We start from the raw sequence: 26,237 nt of genomic DNA, 5'->3' as shown, positions 1-26,237 counted from the left end.
ACATTAACCATGGCTCTGTTCCATTTAAGTGTCAGTAAGCCTTCCCAGTGAACCAGCATAAACACCATCAGGCTACTGGAACTGGCACATCTTAATGGAATGCAGCCATCATTAACATTTCTTCATTACACGTTGCCCTTCCTGCTACCAATTTCTGGGGATAACATATGTTGACAGATAGCTTACTTGTTTTTTGTTTTAGCCATGCTAGCAGTGTGGCTCTATCGCCATCACTGGTCAATGAGATGATAAACATGGTAAACATTTTACTGATGTCATTGTGAGCATGTTAGCATGCTGGCGTTATTAATCCATGCACTGCTGTGTTGCATGGATACAGCCTTCCACAGCAGCTGATGCTGTATAGTCTCGTTTTCTATCTATTTAAATGAATTATCTTACTCTTATATTGTAGGCTACTGACCTTCCTCCACTTCAAATGAATGAGCAGAAGCTCAAATTACAGCAGCCCAGAGGGAACACACACTCACCTAAATCCCGTCTGAACTTCCAAGGGCCTTATTGTAATATTTGCTTGTAAAGTTGGAAAACAAAAGCAAGAAATATAAAATAATGATAATAACAAAAAAATAGATTTGTGTAAATAAAATTGCATATAGGTAGGCCTATTATATTTTATTTGAAGTGAAAAGTTTCCCCATACAGCTTGACTATGTATTCATTTATTATCGTGGAGAAAAGTCTGGCAATGCGAGACTATATGCCTACCTGAGACAAGGTGGGGACTCCAGTGGTGAATCACACGCATGCGCGTGTCAGTAAGCTATTATAAGGGCAGCCCGGGGAGTGGAGCTTGGTTCAGTCTACAGTATCTGGACCGGACCGAGGCGGGCAGAAAGCATATGTGTAAGGCGGAGGAGATGGAGGACAAAGAGAAAAAGAAGAAGGATAAAAACTCCTCCAAGAACGACAGAGTCACTCTGAAAAAGGAAATTGGACTTTTGAGCGCTTGTGCTATTATCATCGGTGAGTGTGTGACAGCTTTTGTCTTAAATCGTGTATTGATGAAGAGCGGGTAGATACGGTGAATTCAGATACAGCGGGGAACGCGTTGGAGCATCCGGCTGGCGGAAAAAACTGTGAGGTGGTGGATGTGAGGCTGTGGCTTTATGTTAAAGTTACAATAGCCTACCATGGAACACAATAGGGGACCATCACAGAAGCTGTCGGGTTTTGTTCGCGTCCTGATCTACTGTACGGACACTGTAGGGAAGTTAGTTTGATGTAAGAGAAAGAAATAGTGTACAGAAATAGTTTTAAACAATCTCAGAAATAGTTTTAAACAATCTGACTTTGGCACAAACCGCCTCGGTCCACGTTTATGTTTTGTGTGGAAACTGTTGCATCAGTCGGAATGATCTGAATATGGACATGCCTACGTGGCTGGATCTCCTCATGTTGAACTTGAAAACGCATGCAGACAAAGCATCACACAGCATCCCGATGGTTGACACCATGGCTGGGTTAGGGGTTCATTCATGTTGTTTCTGTGCAATCGTCCTATTATAACCGGCTCATAGCCTACTACAAATACACTCCGTCTGTAGGACAGGGCATTTACAATGAGAAAAATGCAGCCATAGAATGAAGGTCGGCTTTAAAACAGGAAGTTGCGTTGTTCCAAACGGTTCTCTGAACATTATGATAAGCCTACTAAACAGTGATATAGTGTTGCAGTGTAAACGACCTCATCTGCAGCAGTAAAGTCAACAGGTTATGCAGTACGTGCTGTTATAATCTGACAGCAGTGCAGAGGGTTCCCCAAGCACCAGCTAATAATCATCAGCCTCTGGCTGGACTCATGTCCAGCCTCTGCATGTATGGAGGCAGAGGACACTATTGACTAAATGACATGACATGAATGCTGTCATGAGGCCGTGAAGTTATTTTTGTGTGTGACATTCTGTTCTTGGATTTTATTTAGGAGTTACTTTCCAGAGATCTGACAATGCGAGACTAGAGATACTTTAACTCACCTATTTGTTATACACTACAGATTGTGCATGTTTTAGAGTAGGAGAACTACATTCTGACTGATTTATCAAAATAGTCAGATTATAATATGAAACAATAGCACACAGGGTGAAAGGACTGGACTGAATGATTATGGCATAGCTATACAGAATTTGGAAGACTGGATAAAGGAGAGAGAGAAGCTACTGTACATGTCGTTGGGCATTAAGGAATGTGCCAGTGAAAACCTACAGTACTGCCATGCCTTCCATAATTCCCAAGTGTACCCTTGCTGCCGGACCCCTCCAAGTAACAGTGATGATAGAACAAACCAAGATGACTGGAAGTTGAAGACAGATGTTGGACATTATAGCCTGCTGAACTGTTTCCACAGTAGTTTTTTTTCCACGTCGATTACCCCCTGTGCCTGCAGCTCACATGTTCATGTTTTATGGTGATGAATATTAAAATGGAAAAGTATTTCACTCAGCAAACAGATGCAGACCCACCACAACAAGTCATAAATAGAGCACAATAAAGGAAAATCTTTAAGGCAAAGTACAAACAGCTTTTTCGCATTAGATCTCAAAGTAAGGTGGAATATGAAGCACAATCTGTGACATTTGAAAAGGGTTACAAAGGAAGTGCTACAGTGTGGCACTTTCAATAGTAATGTTATCATTTTAATAGCTTATCTTTATAACCAAGGTCACGTCTATTGTGCTTTGATAGAAACTGATACAGTCCCAGTTAAAACTCCTTCTTTAGCCTGCCTGTTTAATTCTGTGTTTTGTTCATATGGCGAGCAGCTGTACACATCTTTGCTAAACTTAGAGTACACCCACAGTTCTGACTATGTTTTACACTATATTTTAGAAAGCTTCCAACAGTTATGTACTTGGTCTCATTTCATATTGCTTATGTGAAATGATTGCTCAAATCACACAGTTGACACTGACCACTTGCCACATTTTTCCCGTGAAGCACAGATGGAGTGAAGCCTGTGCAGCTATACACATACTGTATATGTACAACTTGAGTTGTGCTACTACCCACCAGATACAGCCTACTCACATATCTAACGCCCTACTCTTGTAAGGTTGACTATTGGCTGCTGCCTCTCTGTTTGCAACTACTACATTCAGGGTTAGACGGTAAACCCAATGTATCAAATTACATTTTTAATCTCTAACCAAACTGAATGGACTTAATCACACGTATTAGTAAATATGACAATAACATCTATGTTAACCACTATTCCCACATTTTACTAGCTCGACCTGCACTCCAGCAAGCACCTGCACATGGTTTCCGCCACTCCCTACTCCAGCTTGTAAACACTGGTAGGACAGATCCATGAAGAGAAAGAAAGACACCTGCACCTACTTTTTCTCACACAAGCTTACAGATTAAAATAAGTGTTTTTTTCTTTTCTTTTACACAGAAGGGGATTTCTTTACTCTTCTCTATGATTTGAATAAAATGGTGATTCATCTGAGCAGTAATTTTGAGAATATTTCTCAGCTATAGTGCAGGGAGGCTGAGAGGGTCAGTAGGACTCTGATTCACGCTGTAAGCTGCGATGCCAAACTTTATGACATAACAAACACAACATAGCCATTATGCAACAGCTCTGCATCTCACCACGGCCTCCACAATCAAATCTGACAGTGATAAATGCACTGTTCGGACCTCCTCTCTCCCTGTGCATCATTAGGGAGCATTCAGAGCTGCTCCAACGGGGAAGCTGCGATGGCGTGCCTCACGGGGGTTTTAGCAGCAAAAATGTTTACGGTGGACAGAGTCTTATTTTTTGTCCCCAAAAGGTCTCCAAAGAGCAGAAAAACATGGATAATGTTTTGTTTGTACAGCTGCTGTTTGGTTACTTTCTCTGGCTTGTTAGTTTTTGTTTTGTCTTTTCTTTTCGTAGGGGTGATGACATATGACTGCCAGGCTGGATTTGAACTCATGACATGGTGGCTCTTATGTGCTTTAGCCAACTGAGCCACCAGGGAACCTCTGTTTATCCCTGTTTGGGGGACATCTGAGCCAGGACCTCAATGAGCCATGTTTCCATACACCACAAGGCCAAATTGGATTAATTGGTTCTATCACATATAACTATGATTGTTTCATTACATGCCTGGGACAGGTGTTGCCTCTACTGTTTGCTATAAAATATGAATTATATAGAGGTCGACCGATTAATCGGCCGGCCGATTAATCGGCCGATTTTTGGCAATTTTTTTACATAATCGGCATCGGCCAATATCAAGCCGATTAATAAGCAGGCGCATCTGCGGGCAGCCTAGTGTTAAAAACATGAATAGGTGACATTTTTTTACAGCGCGCCCAGACCAGCTGCCTCCAGCCCCTCCCCTCGTGAATTCTTGCGCAGTGTGTCTCGCGCAGCCACTTCAGGTTCAGACGCTACCGTTAGCAGTAGCATGTAGCTGGTGTTCTTACCTTGGGATTAACTGTACTAATAAAACCGTACAAAACACACCGCTGTGGAAGCTCCCCGAATATCATTTATCAGAGTCTGGTTGTTACCCCTGTCCGTGGCAGTCTCATCCACTCCTAAAACGGAGTTAACTGGAGCTAACCGCTAACGGAGCTAATCGTTGCTAACAGAGCCTTCAGTTCTCCGTTCCTGTAGGCTATCCATTAACTGCATCTATGGACTCGAGCACGAATAAAACCCTTAATTTTATTAAATTGGCTGGATGAGTTTTAAATTACAACTAAGAGTTGTTTGAATGACAGAAATCTGCTCAGATAAGATCCTGATGAGTGTAACAGGACATGTAGCTAGGCTAACAGCAGGGTCCCCAAAACACAGAGAAAACACTTACAAATGAACAATGATCTAACAAACCAGGTGAACAAGAACTGACATTAGATAGCCCTAGTCTTATGTGATTCAACAGGAGTTAGGAGGAAATAGTGTTGAGATTAATAATAACGTCACTTTCTGTGAAGCAGATTTGTATTCTCAGAAGTTTAATAAATGCTGCTAAGTGCACTAAACTTTATTTTTTCATTGAAAGGTTTATTTGACAATGTTTATTTTCTTCTTACCTGTTTCGTTTATTTTATATATTTTTCATACATTATTTATACAATATAGGCTACAGTATGTTTTTACATTATACATTTTTAAATGAAGTATAGGCTACAAGTGTAGATTGGTGAAGTATTCAATAAATGTTTTTGTTGAGAAATTTCAAATAGAGGTTTAAAAACAAGCACATATCGGCCAAAATAAATCGGCAGCATTAATCGGCAATCGGCTGACCCTGATTTCTAAAGATCGGCATCGGCCAGAGAAAACCCATATCGGTCGACCTCTAGAATTATACAAGCGACCTAACTAGTTGAACAAATCCTGCTGCAGCTGTACTGATGGGTTCCTTTCACAACTACTGCATATACATCATAGATCGCTTTGCTATCTATTTATAGTCACCAGGGAGCTAAATAAGGGTCCAGTGGTTTTCCACCTATTTGGGAGAATTGAGAGAATAAGAGATTTTCTAATTTTATTTTTCCTTAGGTGTGTTAAGGTTTTGGTCTTACTACCGTACTTACTACCTGCATCCTCTTTCTTTCCACTAGACTTCTGTGTCATCCAAAATTCAACATAAAAAAAGTAGCAATATCTACTTTTAGGGTGCTCTGACTTCTTGTCTTAGTTGATACGAGAGTCAATATTATAGTCCAAAACCCAAACCAGATTGAAACCAGTTTCACAGATGCATCCAGTAAACCATAAAACAGAAAATGTTAATGATCAGCTGTTCTTTGGAGATTGCACAATTAAATGAAACAAAGTCAGTTGAAACTAATCCCTAGAGACTTTTTTTAAATGGTAGGGATGTTTTAATAAGCCTCTTGGGATTTCTTGGCAGCTGTTTTTTTTCTTTCTTTGTCCAAGCTGGTTTTGTTTTCAGCTTTTGAGTTTGTCGGCGTCTCAAAAAACCTGTATATGGATTTCTGGATGTCTAAGTGGATCGACAAGCCTCAGAACAACTGATTACTTAACAACGAAAATTCAAAAATAGACATGAGTCTAAATGTTTGGAAGGTTAAGGTTTCAAATTCAAATATGGATATGTGTAACAGGTAGACTTCTGCAGAAGTCTGTGCTCTTTGAGTACCTACTAGTTAAATATTTAATTATAGGAAATATGTAGATAACCTTCTCAATCTTTGTTTTTCTCCTAAGGAAACATCATTGGTTCTGGAATATTCATCTCACCTAAAGGAGTGTTGGAGCATGCAGGCTCTGTGGGGCTGTCACTTATCGTCTGGGTTTGTGGGGGGGGGATCTGTGCCCTTGGGTCCCTGTGCTACGCTGAACTGGGTGTCACCATCCCAAAGTCTGGAGGAGACTATTCATACGTGACAGAAATCTTTGGAGGGCTAGTGGGGTAAGTACTATTGTTTGTGTTACCCTCTTTAACACTGCTGTGCCTAGGGCTGGGTACCCAATTTAATACTTTTTAGGCACCGACCGAATTGCTTCTAAAGTATTGAGAATCGAAAAATGCCTCGTCATTCAATACCCAATTTCAATCCCTAAGGAATAAATCTCATCAGCGTCAGTGAGCCAATAAGCATGCAGCATGCTTCTACCATGATCTAATATTGCTGGTGATTGGCCTTTCTAACGTTACACGTCGTAGAGACACGCAGGAAAAACTCTACGTTCCACAGAGACAGGGCTCATATAGTAGGAGCTGAAAAATAAATAAAAACATTTGTGCCATAATGTGTAATGTTGTCATTTCTTTTTGTTTTATTAAATTGGTATCGAAAAAAGTATTGTTTAGGAACTGGTATCGAAGTCATGGTATTGGTATCGAACATTTTGAAACTATACCCAGCCCTAGCTGTGCCTAAAGTACAACAACAGTTTCTACTACAACACCTTTGAGAAGTTTCATGTCAACCGTGTTAGTTTCCAGCAAAGATTCTCACTTGGTATGAATTATACTGCAGTCCAGGGTCTGTACACAAGAGGGCTTGTTTAATAGGGACTGCCTGTCTGGAACCAATCAGCTTTGAAAATCTTGTGACTTTCATGTGGTCATGTGACATGTCTGCTGATCATAGAGCAGCACTGTAAGACTGAGAAGGTCAAACGTGCCTTGCACTGTGCTTGCCTGCAGAGGCACTAGTTAAGTCCTGTGTGGCTCATTCATTTGCTTGTGTAAAAACGGGGCAAAGAAAATAAAAGAACAAGAAGTCACAAAAACATAAAGGTCCCAGTAAGATGAGGCATACTGTTTTCTGGTTTCAGCAACAGTTTCCATTTGCTATATGGTGAAGAGACTGTGTCTCTTCCTCATGTCTCTTATAACTGATGCCAAGATGCCCCAGAGCAAGTCACCCAACCCCAACTGCTGCAGTGGAGCTGTACAGAGGCCAACAGCAGGAAGCTCGGGTTGTACTAGTAGGCAGCTCGTAGTGACTTATAAGTTTGAATGTGAAGTCAGGATGGAACTTAAAGAGAGCAGCAAGAGCCATATAAATCTCAAGTTAAAAACATTTCATGGAACGGGCCGTTTACTCTCACATACGAAATCCTGTGTTTTGTCTCTTCATCCTGTAGCTTCCTGTTGTTATGGAGTGCCGTCCTCATCATGTATCCGACCACGCTTGCTGTCATCGCGCTCACCTTTTCCAATTACGTCTTGCAGCCTGCCTTCCAGAACTGCCTGCCTCCGTTCATCGCCACCAGACTCCTCGCCACCATCTGTATCTGTGAGTCACAAACAGCCCAAAGCCCTCTGAATGCGTTTTCATCATGATTCATGAGTTCTTCTGTTCAGTCTGTTTTTGATGGTTTGCTGTGATGTTTTCCAATCTGTGCTTTCCAGAGAGCTTACATCCATTTCATCAGATTTTCTATTGATGAAGCTTGAGTTTCTATAGGCGGCGCTAGGGCTGGGCGACAAAATGATCTCGAATCGATAACGATGATAAGCTTTGGACATATTTACCCGATAACACAACTGCCAGAGTCTGGCTTTTCGGCTTGCCGAACACGCCCACTTCCTATTCTGAGCGTTTGTCTGTTGCCAGTAGGCCTGCACGATATTGGAAAAAAATTACATTGCGATATTTCTTTTCCCTGCGATATATATTGCGATATGAAAAAAAGACAAATTTTTACAAGAGGACATAAATAGCTCTATTTAGAAATACTAAATCATTCTCAACTACTGGGGTAATTTTGTAGGGGAGTGCATCTACAAAGAAAATACAAATGGAAAAGGAAATTTTCTTATGTGAACCAGTCTTTGTTGAACTTTAATGCTTTACAAAAACCAAAGCAAGTAAGCGCTGTGATTACTCTTCTGAAGGGACTTTGGAGAGGGAAATTAGGAAGAAATACACTGGTTGACTGACATGACACCATTGTATTCATATAATATTAATCCAGGCTAAAGTGAATGATAATAATGTATGCATGTTGCTTCCTCTAAATTTCAGGTTGTGGTCAACTAGCAGGGCCTGCTTTGGTTGTTTGATAAATTCATTAAAATTATGTAATCATGATTATTGGTTTGCTGTGCATGCAGAGCCTGCATGTCACACTCTTGCAACAAACTGTGTATCCAAGAGCACTTAAATCAGTGTAAATGACGTTATATCAGAAACAGACTGCTGTTGTAGATTAGTGTTACGTTTCCAGCGTCGCAGCTCCGAACCATAACGTTAGTTGGGACCTTGTTTCTTTAGGCTAACTATGTTAGCTTTAGCCCGGCTGGTAGCAGCTTTCTGCGGTGAAAAATGGCCGGGATATGTCGTGATTACGTTGCATTAATCAGGTGATTTAGTTTGTCTTTGCAGCGAACATAAAACACTGACTACTGTAGCTTCACTACCATGGAAAAGCATGTGCATCACTGTGTCAGCGGCAGCTGCCGCTTACGGTACTTTTCTACCAAGGGGGTAAGCGTCTCCTCACAACCCGTACCTCCTATGGCACCATTTTGATGCTAATAAGCACTCACCCCCCGTTAGCATTTCATTGACTGCCATTCATTTTGACATCACTTCATATAACTTCATAACTTTACATCTGAAGCGTTTAAAGACTCTATTTGTCCATTGTTTATTTCTAAAGAAACACGACAATGTATAAAAGGCTCCATTACCTTGTATCTCACGTTATGGCTCCGTAGCAGACGTTTTTATAAAAATAGGCTAACGATTGGGTCATAACCACGAGACTTACTGTCTCATAGTAGAGGAATTACCGTATAGTACAGGAGAAGCTCTCAGGCAGTTTGGACTTCCATTAGAAACAAAATATCGTGCAGCCCTAATTGCCGGTGTTGTGTGGAAGTGTGTTCCCCTCCTGTTAAAATACAGTATGTAGCGCCCCATCCATGGTTATGGTTAGAGATAAGGTTTAGTTCAGGTTTAGGTAACGATAGGGGGAAACATATCGATGGGGGAAAAGTCTTTGGCGGCAAAAGTGGAGCAGAGTGTAACGAAATTGATGATAGACATGAACGTGAACTTGCGTTATCCTCTCAAGCTGAAGACATAGTTGATAAAAAGGGTTATACGACGTCAGTTGTGTGAAACTGGTTCAGATTTCATTAAAGTAACGAGAAGCAGATTAAGCCGGTCTGCAAAATATGTCGGCGGTTGGCGCCAATCAATCAACAACAATCAATCGTGTCGTCTTTTGCGTCTTATTGTATAGCGAAAGACACTTGTTTACACATGCTACCTCTACACACTTGAGATGCTTTCTTTGCATAAGTTTACATTTAATGTTTCTTTTTAGTAGTTTTAAATAAAAGAAACTGTAGCCAAAACTGACTACTCACTTAGTTTGCAGTTTTGCAGTTTGATTTTGCAGACACAAAACAGGAAAAACATCATTGTAAGATGACTGTACGAGGAAAACAGTGCTACTCTTAGTTTTCTTTTGCCAGTAATGGGCACTACTGCTCTGCTAACCAGTGAGGCATCTCATAATGTGAATGTGTAATCATGTGAGTCCTAACAAACAAATTGTGCTGAATATTGTAAAGGCATGTTTTTATTTATTTTATATGTTAATAAACTATATTCTAAAGTGTAATTAAACCTATGGTTTCTTCCGGCTTCAGTCAGGGCACTATCAGCAAAAAAACGGGCACTATCAGCAAAAAAAACTATATCATGATAAATATCGATATCGATCAAAATGAGAAAATATATCGTGATACATTTTTTCGCCATACTGCCCAGCCCTAGGTGGCTCTTTCTTTTTCTTTCTGTTCAGCCAGGGTAACTACTGCTGCTAATGCTCACCACGTGGTTCTTCTGTTGATCCCAAACAAACTGAAACTTAAAACACATGAAGGCCTGTACAGTGGAGGATTTGGGGCTAGCAGACACTGGGTGCTGCTTTTCATTACATTTAAACTCAGATGACACAGAGTGAGTCTTCAAGTAGCAAACCTTGGCAGGATTCCTTCCCTGTGAGGTATCTGTATTGCAGTCAGTCATCTTGTGCCACATCAACATGGCAGTACTCACTCTACACTATATCACTATATTATAGGTTTCATTCTTCAAAACACACGTGTTTAAATTTAAGCCCTGCGTTCCCTGACATTTGTGAGAGGAGAAGAGCTGTGGCACTGCAATGCACATAGTGTAGTAACTGTGGACAGAGCTTGACTAGTTGTTTCCCACATTTTCCAGTCTTTATTGTTATGCTAAGCTAACCATGTCCTGGTGGTAGTTTCATATTTAAAGACAGATATGAGCATGGTATCGATCTTCTCATATCATTCTCAGCAAGAAAGTAAATGAGAATATTTCCCAAAATGTTGAACTCTTCCTTTAAACCAACAATTATGCTGCACAGGAAAACATAGATTTTTGATTGACTGTTGAAAACTGTCAAAAAATTTGAGTAAACATGTAAAGGGTTGATGAAGGATTTGTTGGCATTTCTGGAGAAAACGGATTAGGCATCTTACTGTAGAAATCAGTTTCAGAGGATCCTATTGGTGTATTGATACTGTGGCTGGCTGGTTTATATTCCTGTTGGCTGCTTGCTGCCACTCTGCTCTCTGCCTCTGTCATCATGACGTCATGGTTTACAGTATCACACTTCAGACCTTCTGTTGCTTTTGACATTAAGGTCACCTGATAGGTTAACCCAGAGTGACTCCCAGTGAGGTAAACATCAGAGCAAACCTCCTTTCCTAGATCAACCTTACAAGCAACTGTAACTGATCTTAGCATAAAAGGTCAGCACGCTTAAAATTGATTAGAGAAATACTGATTGAGCATTGAATGATGGTAGATCATATATACCATGGCTTGCATAATTTTACACACCCATGTTAAAGTTGACTAAAAAGAGGAATAAAAAATAATCTTTTGAAAACTGATCTTAATGCCTTTTTTTTCTTTGTGAATGAATAATGTATCGTAAATAAATAAATGTTCTTCCTTAAAATACAGGGCGCATAAGTATACACACCCCTATGTTAAATCCCCATAGAGGCAGGCAGATGTTTATTTTTAAAGGCCAGTTATTTCATGGATCCAGGATACTATGCATCCTGATAAAGTTCCCTTGGCCTTTGGAATTAAAATAGCCCCACATCATCACATGCCCTTCACCATACCTAGAGATTGGCATGGGGTACTTAGATCATCTCCAAAACAAACCAGCTATTAGGCTAACTGAAAACCATGCCAATCTCTAGGTATGGTGAAGGATATGTGATGATGTTATGTATGTAGGTATGTGAACGTGTTGGCAGTGAGCGGCTGACTTGTGGGAAGAGGCTCGCTGTAATGTAAAGAAAGGGCAAAGCCACAGAACTACAAAGAGTAAAATCAAACTCTGCAAACCAAATCCAGCTACTTTCATCTCATGCCTTTAAAAATATTATGATACCGGGACAGTTCACAGTGTGCCGACGGCCATCATTGTCATTTGAAAATTCCATATGAAACGCTGTGCTCTATTTCCAGCCTCTAATCTGACCAGCGCCTCTCTTTGAAATGTCATACAGAACAGCAATCTGTATTTAAATAGCCAGAGCAGACATGTGCATGTATCTGGTCAACCAGCCAGTTTGGTCTTGTCTGAACTGGATGGAGAACCCCCCCGTTACTCCATCCAGTTGAGATGGGAGAGAGCTGGGTATCTGTGCCTAAGAGCGTGTGCATGTGTTGGGCTGGGGTTAGCATTTACAGAACACGCCCATAGACCTCCACTATTTTTGGCGACAGAATGTTACACTGTCTTAGGCCAGGGGCCTACTGTGTGAGTGTTTTTATGTGTTGTTTTTTATGTGTTGTTCTCTTGAGTGTGGTACGAGTTGGTGTATGTGCGCATGAGTGTGTGTGTCAGTATCAGTGTCAGACTATATAATGGTGCCAGCCTTTGTGGACGCCGCTAATGAGAGGGTGTGTCTACGCCATTGTGCATTGTTTCACAGTGGTTAACGTGACGCTCCTGTCACTGATTGCCATGGAAACAGGAAATGGGCAGGACACCTTGCACATCAATGATGGGGGATCCCATTGGACAGCCAACATTCTGGTTGGCTGTTTGATGTTCCTATTGGCTGCTTGGTTCTGCCCCTGTCCTCCTCCCTGGTCCACAGCATCACACTTCAGACCTGCAGTGACAGTGAGATTGTAGTCATCAGCAGTTATATAAGCTTCAATCCTTATCTCTGAAACGTTATCAGCAGGGAAAGTGTCTGGTTCAACAGCATGCTGATAACAGATGGAGAAGATATTCCTCTGAACCCTACAAGACTCTTGCATTACAGAGAAATTGGCAGTAAACGGTTTAAAAAGTATTTTCACTATAGCTCCATCACTGTCAAACACCAAAAGCAGATCCATGGACGTGAGACATGTCACTCCTCTAAACATGGTGGTGGAAATAAAAAACCCTTAGTTAAATCTAAATGCCATCATTTCAAATGTAGGAATGACTGTTGTTAGCACCATCTACAGCCTTTTCCCGAGAGAAGCCTTTACTGGCTGATTGCTATTTTTATTCAAAGGTCACCCATTCTTTTAGCCTTTGGCTTACACAACTCCGTATACAGTACAGTGAGTCACTCTGCAGTGGTGTTTATCATAAATGCACTTCTAGACAAATTCAGGAGGAGCATAATAAACCATACATATAAATTGACCCACAGAAGCAAAAACCTGTCAAGTTGCTTATAATCTGCCCAAAGGGAAATAGCAAAACAGTTTTAAGTCACTTTAGGATAGAAACACTTCAACTATCTTGGCATTTCCCAGCGTTTGGTGGACAGTTTGTGTGAAACAGATTAACTGGATAAATGTTCTGCACTGCTGAGTCTTATTTAGGCCCGTTATGTCAACTGAAATTTTCTTAGTGACAGGTTTATGAATATGAGTCAGCCTAGATATTCCTCCTCCCCTGCAGTTGACTGCATACAAGTCACAAGTCCCAGGTGTGTGTGTGTGTGTGTGTGTGTGTGTGTGTGTGTGTGTGTGTGTGTGTGTGTGTGTGTGTGTGTGTGTGTGTGTGTGTGTGTGTGTGTGTGTGTGTGTGTGTGTCAGACAGGTCCAGTTGTGGGTTGGTAGTGATCTTCTAAGAATAGGAGCACTGGACAGTTCACAGCAGCACAGTCATGTGCCTGGTACTTCCTTTATTTGTCAAATATGGATCACTTTTATTAGATACACATCACTAATCTGCAAAGAGTACATTTTCCACAACAAGAGAATATCATCATTCATTTCACATCATACCCAACAATCACCAACAGTGATGTATTTCTTTTCAAATCAGGAGGGCTACACACTGATTTCCACTTAGTTTTACTGATGAGAAACAGCTATATCAGCTTCTGTTGTTCAATTTAGCGCAGCAGGGGGCAATTTAAGTCACCACTTGTGTGTGATTTTGATGGATTACTTATGACATATTCCACAAAACAAGCCTCAGAAAGCAATTATTCAAATTAAAATGCAAACTGCAATTTCCATTTCATTTTAATAGTGAAAAAAATGTGTTTTCCATTTACAAAACAAATGTACTGTAGATTTAATTAGCTTTGACCTGGTGCCAAAAACTGAACTGCTTCCAGAAGCTTAACTGTGTACTGTTTCGGCCCTCCATACACTTAGAACAACCGACACAACTATAGGCACAGCGTAGACACAAACAAATGAAACAGTATGCAGTATGCAGGCCCAGAATAAATACAGACATCATGCACAAATTGGGTTAATCTGGGTAAGTGATTTCAATTTAATGTTCTCAGTCCTAGACTTCCAAAGATTTCCTGGCCATGCTGGACTTAAAATGAATGCTGCATGAAACTACTTTAGAGTTCAATTGAGGGATTGTGGTCAGTCAGCAGACTAACAGCTGCAACTGCTCGGCAGAAAAATGAATCAGAGTGGTTCATTGAAAAAAAGAACACAAAGTGAATCTGGGGATAAAGAGATCATCACATAATGCCCATATTGGTTTGATCCTTTCTCTCCAATCTCTGTACTATCATGAGGTTGTATGCCTCCGCCAACCAGTCAAGTTGCAGTTTACATCCATGTCTGTCCAGACTCATAATATATGTAGTGAAGACTTTGAAGCAATTTAATAAAAGGTATTTTGTGTATATTTTTGGCGATACGTGGATGCTTTCGCATCACATCACATCACCAATTCAATACGTGATCAAATGTCTCCCCTTCTGTTCCTGAGTAATGGTGTTGAATCATGGCCAGAAAAGCGTTTTTGCAGAAGATTTTGATGTGACAGTGAAGTTGACCTTTGCATTAAAGCATTGACCACAAATCTAATCAATTCAAATCCTGTATGACGTTTGTGCCAAATTTGAAGACATTCCCTCAAGGCGTTCCTGAGAGATTGTATTCATGAGAATGGGACAGACGGGTGGACGCATGAAAACATAAACGCTACCTGTTAACAGCTGTTCTGGATGGAATCATTAGCCCAATGCATCAATTATAAATGAAGGGAATGGATGCTGAAGTCGCCTCTTCGTTAAAGTAATTTAGAATTTTTTTTAAATATTTTACCATAATAATATTGCATCTCTTCAGTTCACCACTGTGACAAGAAACCTGCCAGAAAATGTCACTGTGAGAGCTACAGCTGCATGTTTTTCTCCCAGACTTAATCCTGTAGATTTACTGTAAAGTGAAGCGATTCTGGTGTCAGATACCTTGTGGTGAACAGACAAGACTTGGGGGGTTATTGCCAGTTCAGTGACTATTGTGACCAGATCCTGGACCAAGTGGAGGCGTTCCTGAGGTTAAAGCCCGCTGATAAATCTGTCCAAAGTTAAGGTCAGAATCCATTAAGAGTAAAAGCAATAATTAGTTTAGTATTCTGCTGCCGAGGCAGCCTTCAATAGAAGCTGTGATGGCAGGACACAGATTTACCTGCGCTGTCACATTCAAAGCCTGCTGGCCTCCTTCCTGTCAGGGTTAACACAGAAGGAAGTAGGGGGAGGAGGAGGAGGAGGAGGGGTTTTTCACTGGAACACAGGAACGGAAATGCATGCAACACCCCTAGTCAGTAACTGACTATAAAACACAATGGTGTTGTAGGGGAGAGAATGCTCTGCCTGGTGCCACCAAAACATCCTGCCAAAAATTCACACGTGTGTGTATGTGTGTATGCCCGCGCAAGCGGAAGCAGTTTGTTCAGATTTCTGTGGTGGGAGGGAAACCTTGCCCCGGTGATGGATGACATGGTCAATAACACCCTCCACCCATATATGCTCGTACACACACACACATACTGCTGTGCCACTCCAGCAATAGAGCGAGGAGGAGTGAAATGTCGGGAGAGAAATTGAGAAATATAGAGAACAAATAAAGACAGGAGAGAAACAAGACAAAAGACAAGATGCAAAAAGCTGAGAGACAAGAGCAGAGACAAAGAAAGATGGAGAATCTAGACGAGCTTGCTCACACACATCCTGTCGCCTGAACTGCTTCATAATCTCTAGCCCTCGATTTGAATTGCCACACTATTCTGAGTGCAGATGAAACACAAGCAATGGTCAGTAAGTGGATGAAGGCTAGGGTAAGGGGGCAATACCAATTCCACCACTATTCCTGTTGATATGGTACGTCACCGAGAAGACAAGAAAATGGTGGGAATGCGTATATGTTACTTTTACATGTGATACACCCCCCATGACCTCTTAGTAGCAAAGCAAACCAACAGGTCACTGCTGTGAATGAAGAAAGCTGTGATACAGTAAAGAAGATATAAGTATGGCCAGCATGTACAATTTCCATTACATTTAAGTAACAAGGTGTCTGAAAGGGGCTTATAACATCACAACATGCATCATACAGCACACAGCATATATGAAGTGAAGCCTGCGAGCCAGTTCAGGCAACCCAACTCGAGTCTGCTGCTACATTCACATGGAAATCTCCTCCTACGGGGCATTCACAACAATAAAAGTGATCCTGCGATTTGTGGCAGGGTGGTGCGGTGGGGGGAGTGTCAATGAAACGGCCCCCCAACAAAGCACAAGTAGACTTTATATTTCACAATTACTATTTTCCGTCAGATCGTTTATATATTTCAATGTTTACGACTGCACTTGAAGGCAGCTTTATTTCACGAGAGAAAGAAAAGAGACGAGTGGGACACGAGTGCTGTGTTTTTGCAGGAAACATTCATCTATTACACAAACTCCCAGGCAGTTCAGTGCTTGTGTTTCATTTTTTACCCTCAGTGTTTTAAAACTTTTTTGTAGCAGCGATAAAGACAGTAATGTTTCCTGTTTAGTGTCCGGGATTCTAACACCGCCTCAAACCATAGCTCAAAACACACCGATAAGTCTGATTGCCGGTTTGATGATTGGCCACCGCAGCGTGACGTGGGGTTGTGTTTCTCCAAAAGTTGAGTCGGTCTCAAGTTTTTGGCGCAGGCCCGCTGCGTTTCTTTGAGTGCCCCCCCTGCGGCAACCCCAGCCACAGCCTAAACGCACTACCCCCATTCAACATGAATGGATAGACCTGTGTTTTTGCCGGACGGCCGATGCTGTCTGAATGCAGCCTTATGGTGGGTGTCCATATACGCGTTGTTTTCACAGATGGGATCGCCCCGCTTCCCAGCAATGCACGCTAGTGGGCTCGCGACCAGTTTCTCTCCACTGACAAGCACAGAAAACAGTCGACACCCTCCTTCAACCGCGATGGCTGCAGCTGATTGGACGAACGCATCACATGGGTCTGTCTGCTTCGGGATTTCAAAACCGACCATAATGGCGGCTCGTTCGGAATACGATCTTGTATTTTTAACGAAAATAGTTAACCGAAACATGTTTCTGAAAACATGTTAAGTGAAGAAAAAGTCTTCATTTCAGATTGACAAAGCTGAGTTTAAAAGATTTTTGTCAGCTTTTGAGAGGCGGCGGGCCGAGCCGGCCACTCTCATTTGCATAAAGTTTATTGGATTCAACTTCATGCAAATGAAGAGCGGGCGACTCGATGCCCCGCTTCTCCAAAGTCCCTGCGACGCTACCAGAATGCATTGCACAGCTGCTCCCATAGAGATGAATGGGAAGCGGGGTAATGACGCTGACAATAGACACACACCATTACTGCAACACATACCTACTATACACAGCATCCACCTAGAGGCTCTGCTGAGCTGAGCTCGATGTTTCGACGGCAGAGCCCAGATGCAAACATTAATGCTGTACATATTCCACATTTACATTATAATCTCTTCCACGTAGGTTGGCTGACTAAATTGCAGTTTTAGTACAATGTTTTTTCAAACTCAAATGTGTGGTATAATGTGTACAGGGTTGCACACCTTAAACTTTAAAAAAAGAAAAGTACAACTACACAAGTTTTCTCTATCTTTCTGTCTCTGTGCTGGTAGCCAAACTCACACTTTCTTCTGGGTTTACCTCTCACTTGTAAGCCTTCAATTGAGTTTGAGGACAACTGGAGAGACGCTTGAACTTGCTCAGATTGGTTCACTTGGATATTGGTGGCACAGCACTTACAAACATAAAACTGAGGTTTAGTGTAAAGGAAGGGTATGGGGAGGCAAGTAAGGAAGTAGGAAGTGTTTAATTCCAAAGACTTAAGTGTGTTTTGTCAGGAAAGAGTTCCTCTTTTTACCTCTGTGTTCTGACAAGAGAGTAATGTGGAGTCATGTGGAGTGCGTACCTTAAGCTTAAAAGGTCCAATATGTAGGAATTTCTCCCATCTAGCGTTGAGATCATATATCGCAATCAACTCTCTTGCGCCACGCAGTTCAAAGTACGTATTACAGCTACGGTAGCCTTCACGTTTCAAAAAGCCGGTCTCTTGCTCTTTTCAATATCCTTTTTCTTTTTCTGGGCGAAGAAGAAGACTCCTGTTTCTGAAATTTGGATTTTGAATACGTGTGGTCCTTCATGTTTCCTTCTTCAAACTCCCCGGGGCCGGGAAGCTACGTTACCCATTAGCAGCATTAGCAACACCTGTGAGTTTATCATGTGACAGCGAAAACGTGAAAGGCAGAGCAGTATGTCCCTTACCGGCTAACGTATTTCAAGATGGAGCATGAATATGGAGCGTCTACCCCAGTTCATGTAAACGCAAATGTAAAATTTCAAGCCAAAAGGAATACTTGGAATTGATGGTGGAGGTAAATATTCATGAAAAAGGACAAGTTTGTGAACGGGCAACACAGATTTTGAGAATGAACAACTAAACATACATATGAAAGAGGCAGCAGATTACTTGTAGTCCATGCAACCATGCATCAGAAACATGCCGCTTTGTAAATGATTTCAGTTGTATCTCTGTGTGTGTGTGTGTGTGTGTGTGTGTGTGTGTGTGTGTGTGTGTGTGTGTGTGTGTGTGTGTGTGTGTGTGTGTGTGTGTGTTTCTGCAGTGTTCCTGACCTGGGTGAACTGCTCAAGTGTGCGCTGGGCGACAAGGATCCAGGATGTTTTCACTGTAGGAAAACTCCTCGCTCTAGTACTCATCATAGTGGTAGGACTCGTCCAAATCTGTAGAGGTAAACACACACATACACAATCCAGTGAGATTAAATCTTCAACATGACACTCATTTCTGTGGTTTGGTTTGGAATTAACTATTCATATCTAGATATAGTACATTGATTGTTTGATCACTGATTTTATTTTTATCTCCATTAGGAATCAATTGTTGAAATAACAAATATGGACAAAGATAGGAAAAACTATATAAAATAACGTGAAATGTAATATGCATTATAGTCATATCAGAAATAACAGCTCATTGAGAGAACTAATTGAGACAGAAAATATATACAATACGAATGCAATATATCTTATAAAAATGTACACCTTAACTCTGAGCAAGATATAGCCTAAGTGTTGCATTTAAATGAATTTGGGTGCAGGATGCATTTAGATTTAAATGAATGCCAAAAACAGTTAAAATATAAATGAAGGGATCTTCTGTATATACTGTATTCACAGAGTAGATTTCATGTTGAACAACTGTACTCTTGAGAAACCTTTAAACACTTCTGTGTGATAACATGAACTCACTAATCACTAATGTGATATCATGTGTTAGAGTAATAATGCTGAAGTTGTACTGTAGTGGAAACCTTAAGGACCGCACTTAGTTCATATATAATTTGATTTGAATTTTGAAACACTGTCAAACCAGAGAGCCAATGAAACTGTGGATTTTATAGTTGATATTATATAGTATTTTTTCACCGTTTCACCCACACAACCCTTCCTCTCAACTTCTCCAGGTCACTACGATGCCCTACGGCCCAGTGTGGCGTTTGAATTCAGTCAGGATCCCTCTGTGGGACAGATAGCGCTGGCCTTCCTTCAGGCCTCCTTCGCCTACAGCGGCTGGAATTTCCTCAACTATGTTACAGAGGAGATTGTTGAGCCACGCAAGTATGGCATTCACATGCACAGATAGTATTTCATATCTACAGGTTTTCATATAACATAATGTACATCTCAGTCCCTTAGTTCAGAGCTATGTTGGTTTGAATTCAGTTATATTTTTACATAATTGTCTTGTTAATGCTCCGTAAAATGCTGGAGCATCAACATTTAAATTATCGCCATTACTTACATTATTATTTTTATTAGGAACCTGCCCCGTGCCATCTACATTTCCATCCCACTGGTGACCCTTGTCTATACTATGACCAACATTGCCTACTTTTCCTCCATGACCCCTGAGGAGCTGCTGGCCTCCAATGCTGTGGCAGTGGTGAGCAGCTCTCCATTTCCATAAATGTACTGTATGTTTCATATGGGAGCTCATAGCAGTTTATATACTGTTTAACATGAGGTTCAGTTGTCTGGAAACTGTAAGTCTGCTGAAGCTGAGAATCCTAGCATGCGACAGACCTCAACCAACCAAACTTTTTTTTTTTAAGATTATTTTTTGGGCATTTTAGCCTCCAATCACCAGGACAGCATGAAAGGGGAGAGAGAGAGGGGGAAGACATGCAGGAAACCTGTCGCAGGTCAGATTCGAACCCTGGGCCTCTGCCTCGAGGAAGAAACCTCTCCACATGGGCGTGCGCTCCACCAACCGAACCACCCAGGCGCCCGACCAAACTTTTTTTTAACCGAACACAGTCATGAGTTCAGTGTGTGACTACTTTCTTTCGACGGACTTGAATTACAAGCAGTGTCCTAGGATATTAAAGGATGAGGCCGTCGTTATTAGAATCTTTAAATCCAAAAATGATCTAAAGAGACTTAAAACAACAGTTTTCTATCTCACACGCGCAAGCCTTATATGTGTTGCCCTCCGATATAGTTATGCAGTGTGTTCAAATGCACATTGCATCTTTCAGTGAAATGAATACATTAACACATTACTGTTAGGGACTGAATGAATAAATCATTAACTCAGTCACATAGTAAAAGTCAATAATCTGACCCGTCAGATGTTTTGTTGTTCCAGACATTTGGCGAAAAGCTGCTGGGGATGTTTTCCTGGGTGATGCCGATCTCTGTAGCACTGTCCACCTTTGGAGGAATCAATGGATATCTGTTCACCTCCTCCAGGTAGAACACACACTCCTTGCTTTGCTGCACACTACATGCCAAACCTTTTTTTTAATGTCCTTTTATGATTGGCTAATACGTCCTAAAAATAAGCACAAGGGTGTCAATAGTTACATACACACATGTGCATATGTGTCTGTACATTTGTAGATTGTGTTTCTCTGGAGCCAGAGAGGGTCACCTGCCCTATCTGCTGGCTATGATCCACTTAAAGAACTGCACTCCAATCCCTGCCCTGCTGGTCTGCGTGAGTGCTGCACTCACAGTTTTGTCCACTTTGGTCGCCACACATAGAAATTGTTTTTTAATATGGAACTATTTTGCATTATTTTTAGTTTCTTTAATATTTATTTGACCCCTCAAATTTACCTTCACCACCCACAGTGCATGGCCACCATAGTCATCCTGTGCATTGGAGAGACACACAACCTGATCAACTATGTGTCCTTTATCAACTATCTGTCCTATGGGGTAACCATTGCTGGCCTCCTCTACCTCCGCAAGAAGAGACCAAACCTGGTCAGACCCATCAAGGTACAGAAACCTGAGAACCCTAGATCCACTGCAGGAACTAAATTAACTTGGGGTGTTTTATGACATGTTATTTAACTATCAAGTCATAGCTCTCGGTTTACTTCCAATTAACTACCAGTGACCCCTGTGCCAAAACTCCTGGGCTACTGCTTAAATATCAACTTTTCACCTCATCAACTGTATCTGGGAAATGTTAAAAAGATATATGTATTCTTAGCAAACATCCAAAGCCAAGAGTAAATAACAGAAGAACACAATGAGGACTTCTACTAGAAATACAATGCAAGATAAACGATAGAGAGATAAAATGCAGCAGGGACACACTGCAATTAACTACAGATGGGGCCATACTGACACAAAAACAAAGTGACAAAATGTGTATTATTTTTTTCTATCTTCCAAATGTGCACACAGTAATTCAGATACATACAGGACTATAGGACTTGGACAAATTATTTAATTATTAATAATTACTGAATTGGCAATGTTAGTTAAAATTAGGCTACATGGGATAGTATGAATATCTTCTTAGGCTGTAAATTAAACGACAAAGGACAAATATATGTGAAGGAAGCTTACCTTCACATGAATTCCATAATGACTATTTTCCTCTTAACTAGGCCTACATGTATTCAAAAGGTAACGATAGGTCTACATGGAGGGTAAATAATCTGCTTTTGCAGCATTTAAGAACACAAACGTAACAACCGAAGATGGTAACGTTAATGTTAGCATAATTTGGTTTCTCGTTAGCTCTTTAGGCGATGACCCTAGCAGGTGTAGCAGCTGTAGCCAATAAAAGTTAATAGTTTTGTGTAATGTTATTGGCCAAAAATAAAATAAAATTAAACGTACAGTAACGTTAGCAGGTGCTTGAAAATGTTAACCCAAACATGCTCTAACGTTACTACGTTAGTCAACAAGGCCTGGCTCAAAAAGTAGCCGTTGCAAACAAAAACGTATTGGTTGTAAACTAGCTTAGTAATAATGGCACTCCTACCAGCCCGGTGCCTGTCATGGTTAGGCTTGAAGACAGAGGAAAAACACCACTCTGTCGACCATGGATATAGCTAGTATCCAAGTAAGTTACATTATAAGGCTGAGACAATATACTATATATAATCTTCGGCCCAGTCTTAAGGGCCTCAATACGTTTGTTTAAATCCCCGCAGCTTCAGAAAGGTTTTTTTCGGGTCAAGTAGAATGAAAGCCCCAAAGCTTTATCCACCCATCACTAGCAACGTTAACTAATGCATTGCTCTTTAAGCTTATCACCTCAGTTGAGCAGCAGCTCTGTCAGGTTTACTTTGCAGCTAAATTAGAGCGCTGAGTTGAATACTGTTGTTAAGGGGCGGGCCATTAGATGTGTCTGATGGATGGGACCTACCGGTAGGTTGTGGTCATGTACAGTATTTTGGCGCCCCCCGGTGTCTGAAAAGTAAAATTACAAATGTGTGTGTAGTATGCACTTTTTTTTGTCAAAATATTAAACATACACGATTATCTATAATTTTGACTCAGGAATGGATTATTAAAATGATATATTTTCCCAACCCTATACTTGCAAACAGTATACTGTAGCCCAATATGCTTTTTTTAGATAGAAGAAATGTAAAAAGTCTAATCTCAATGAATAAAATGTGGCAATCAATCTACAGCAGCAAAAACAAGAATTGAAAAAATCCTCAGGGTTGTGTGTATTCTTGTCCTGTCCAGGTAAGCATGTTGATCCCCATCACCTACTTGATATTCTGGGCTGTGCTGCTGGGCTTCAGTCTGTATTCTGAACCGGTGGTTTGTGGCCTGGGAATGGTCATCATGCTGACTGGAGTCCCTGTATACTTTGTGGGTGTTCAGTGGAAGAACAAACCCAAATGTGTAGACATGCTAGTCGGTGAGTTGGGTACATATACCAAAGACATTACATTTTTTTTATAGAATGTTAGCAGTTAGTCCCTGTATTTAAAACTGTTGTCCTTTGCGTTGCAGAAAGAGTCACGTACATGGGCCAGAAGGTGTGTTATGTGGTGTTTCCTCAGGAAGACCCTTCAGAGACTGAACCCCTCACTGCCTCCAAAGCCATTGACTGAGCAGGGCAGTCAACCAGGAATTCCCTTTTTACATCAACACCTGCACTTCCAGTTTTTGCGCTACAATGTGTCATATCGGTCAGTTTGTTGATGGTGAAGAGATGGTTTTGTCCACGTTCTTGCACAGGTGCAGCCTGATTGGGGCTGTGATGAAGCTCCAGTATAAAATAAGTGGGTGGTTAGGGCATTAGCATGTTAAACCCTAAAGCTGCGGAATATGTTTTTTATTTGTTGGATGGTACTGTTCCTCCATTCTTTTTACCAGTATGCCAAGTTTCCTCGTTCATACAGATCTTTATCTTATCTTCTCCGTTCTACTTCATCTGTCATCTTATGCTTCACTTCCAGGATATTCTTCTTTTACGACTTTAACAAAATCCTTGAGCTAATGTGCCTTATGAAATGTATATATATTTGTTTAGTGTATTGGTTTGTGCGGATATTTTGATTGTGTAATAACTTTTTTGAGGTAAATATGCAAGCAGTTTCTGCACTTAGCAATACTTCTCTATTACTGCTGCTACCTTCAGCTGTCTTTCACTAATTATTGTCATGATGTTCACTGTTTGTCAACTGTGGATGAGGATTTTTCTGTCTGTATCTCTGCCTGGCTACAGAATCTGGCCATTCTTTTTACTTTACAATTCTTTATTATATCACTACTTTCTCCTGAAAGAGACTGTATTCATATTATTATTAGAGAGATTATCTACCCCACACCCATCGTTCCTAGCCACATTTACGGCACAGGAGAGACAAGAGGATGGAGGGAAGTTTGTGGCTGTCAGCTGGACGAAGGGCTGCCTCTCAGAATAAAGCTGCATCATTACAACACGTCGACAGGCTGTTCTGCTTCGGAAATAATCTCATTTTCGGGAATACCACTGTGAACTCTTTCAAAGTGCCTGACCTGTCACGACAGTTGTTAGATTCCATATTTTTTGACCTGATGTTATGATACAGAATCAGAAAAGGTTTATATTTAGGTTTATACAGTGCTTACCATTAACATATTGTCGGATAACATAACCAGAATCCATATTGACAGATAGATGGGTGGCTGGCTGTGGATGTTTACTTGTGCATTGGCCTGCTTCCACTTCCCCAAAAGCACATCATTACTGCAATTAGCCCCTGGCCCAGTGACTTACTTTCGTACTATTGACATAATATAGTTGAATTGATTATAGTCCCATTGGCCTACTGTGACCTTATGGACTTTCTTGGAAGATACTGACTTATTACAGCCACACTAAAATTTGCCACCAAATGATTATGGTCAGATTGATGTCCGTACTAGACTTGTGGTACCACTACACAGTATGCTAATTTACTGTGCTCCAGGTGATATGGGTGTTTACAAGTATTTAAGTAATCTCTGATAGCACTTGTCTATCAGCTGTTTATGTTGTACATACAACAGAACATGTGAAGGTTTGTGCCAGTGGACTTTTTAACATGATGTAAATGTTGGACCTTGAATTGAATATTCAGTCCTTTTCCAGGCCAGCAGATGCTAGGAATTTCCCCCTGCATCAAATCCACTAAAGAGACTCACACCTTTGAACAACAACAATGTCTGTGTGCCATGTCCAGGCGCTGTTAGCTCAGTTCAGATCTGTAAATACTTTGTAAAGAAGAAGAAAAAACTGTTACAAATGCGCCAGGGACTCCTATAAAGATCACATTCCTCAGACATGTTGTGACACGCTGTGTGCACCTCTGTGTTTTGTAAAAGAGTGAAGTTGTACAAGAATAACAATGTAATTACTTATTAAATATAGCTACATCTAAGTTGCATCTTTCTTTTTTCATTATACAACTGGCTGTTGTGTCCTCAATAGCATACCATCTAGCACCATCGTCAGGTAAAAGATTGTCACCTCAGCTGTACTTTGTGTTTTGTGGTAATTAGCAAAGCGTGCTATCACACTAAACTAAGATGGTGAACATGGTAAACATGTTAGCATTGTCACTGTGAACGTGTTAGCATGTTGACATTAGCAGTTAGCTAAAAAGCATTGCTGTATATGCCAGTGAGTACAGCTTCACAGAGCCGCTGGTATGGCTGTAGAATCATTAAAACGGTGATCAATGACTATTCTGTCAAATTACTGACTAAATATTGTGAATACATTTTGTGAATTAATGGCTAGCCATAAACTACCAGTATTATGTTGGCAGTAGTACTGACAGTAAAAAACAAACAACTAATATCTACAGTATTAAACGATTTTTCATACACTGAAATCATTCAGTAAATGATAAAGAGCTTGAAGTTTATTAATTGCAGGCACAGGAAAACAATGACTAATCAGCAGAAGGCTGTACAGGGTTTTGATCAGCAAACCCCACAATGGCATGATGGCATTTCTCTTTTAGCACAAAATATACAAATATAGTTTTTTAAATAAGAGAAATGCTCTTATACAAACAGTATACACGTTGACTTCAGCCTTTGACGTGGAAGAAGCTTCAAAATCAAACAGCAAGGAGAGGGTATGCCGTTATCCGACTACCTGGTTCAGTAGCACTTTACTTTCCAGTGGCCTGGATCCAGTGTATTTAC

At 40.9% G+C, this 26,237-nt stretch overlaps 1 protein-coding gene across 2 annotated transcripts; it reads left to right on the top strand.

Moving 5' to 3' along the window:
• The first annotated feature begins 769 nt into the window (after positions 1 to 769).
• slc7a10a (solute carrier family 7 member 10a) lies at positions 770 to 25,462 on the top strand. 2 transcript variants are annotated; one of them, XR_004896790.1, is made up of 12 exons: positions 770 to 987; positions 6,203 to 6,407; positions 7,592 to 7,743; positions 18,896 to 19,021; positions 19,757 to 19,910; positions 20,112 to 20,235; positions 20,941 to 21,044; positions 21,195 to 21,291; positions 21,429 to 21,578; positions 23,295 to 23,472; positions 23,568 to 24,393; positions 24,424 to 25,462. XR_004896790.1 is itself a non-coding variant. In XM_031309203.2 (11 exons), exons 1-11 carry the CDS (start codon positions 864 to 866, stop codon positions 23,666 to 23,668), a joined length of 1,515 nt encoding a protein of 504 aa, XP_031165063.2. In that variant the 5' UTR covers positions 770 to 863; the 3' UTR covers positions 23,669 to 25,462. The 2 variants fall into 2 exon arrangements, 1 of the variants encoding a protein (XP_031165063.2); XM_031309203.2 differs by having other exon boundaries at positions 23,568 to 25,462.
• Positions 25,463 to 26,237: the final 775 nt, after the last annotated feature.

This window comes from Sander lucioperca, chromosome 3 (assembly GCF_008315115.2).
Source record: "Sander lucioperca isolate FBNREF2018 chromosome 3, SLUC_FBN_1.2, whole genome shotgun sequence".
Taxonomy (NCBI): Eukaryota; Metazoa; Chordata; class Actinopteri; order Perciformes; family Percidae; genus Sander; species Sander lucioperca.
Note: the sequence above shows the minus strand (reverse complement) of the source record. Positions and strands in the feature narration are given on the sequence as shown.

Excerpts from the sequence above, each read along its gene's own strand:
- slc7a10a (XM_031309203.2), top strand. The coding sequence starts at position 864 with ATGTGTAAGGCGGAGGAGATGGAGGACAAAGAGAAAAAGAAGAAGGAT. Across the intron at positions 19,911-20,111 it reads GAGATTGTTGAGCCACGCAA|GAACCTGCCCCGTGCCATCT; the intron begins GTATGGCATTCA and ends TATTTTTATTAG. Across the intron at positions 23,473-23,567 it reads ATGTGTAGACATGCTAGTCG|AAAGAGTCACGTACATGGGC; the intron begins GTGAGTTGGGTA and ends TTTGCGTTGCAG.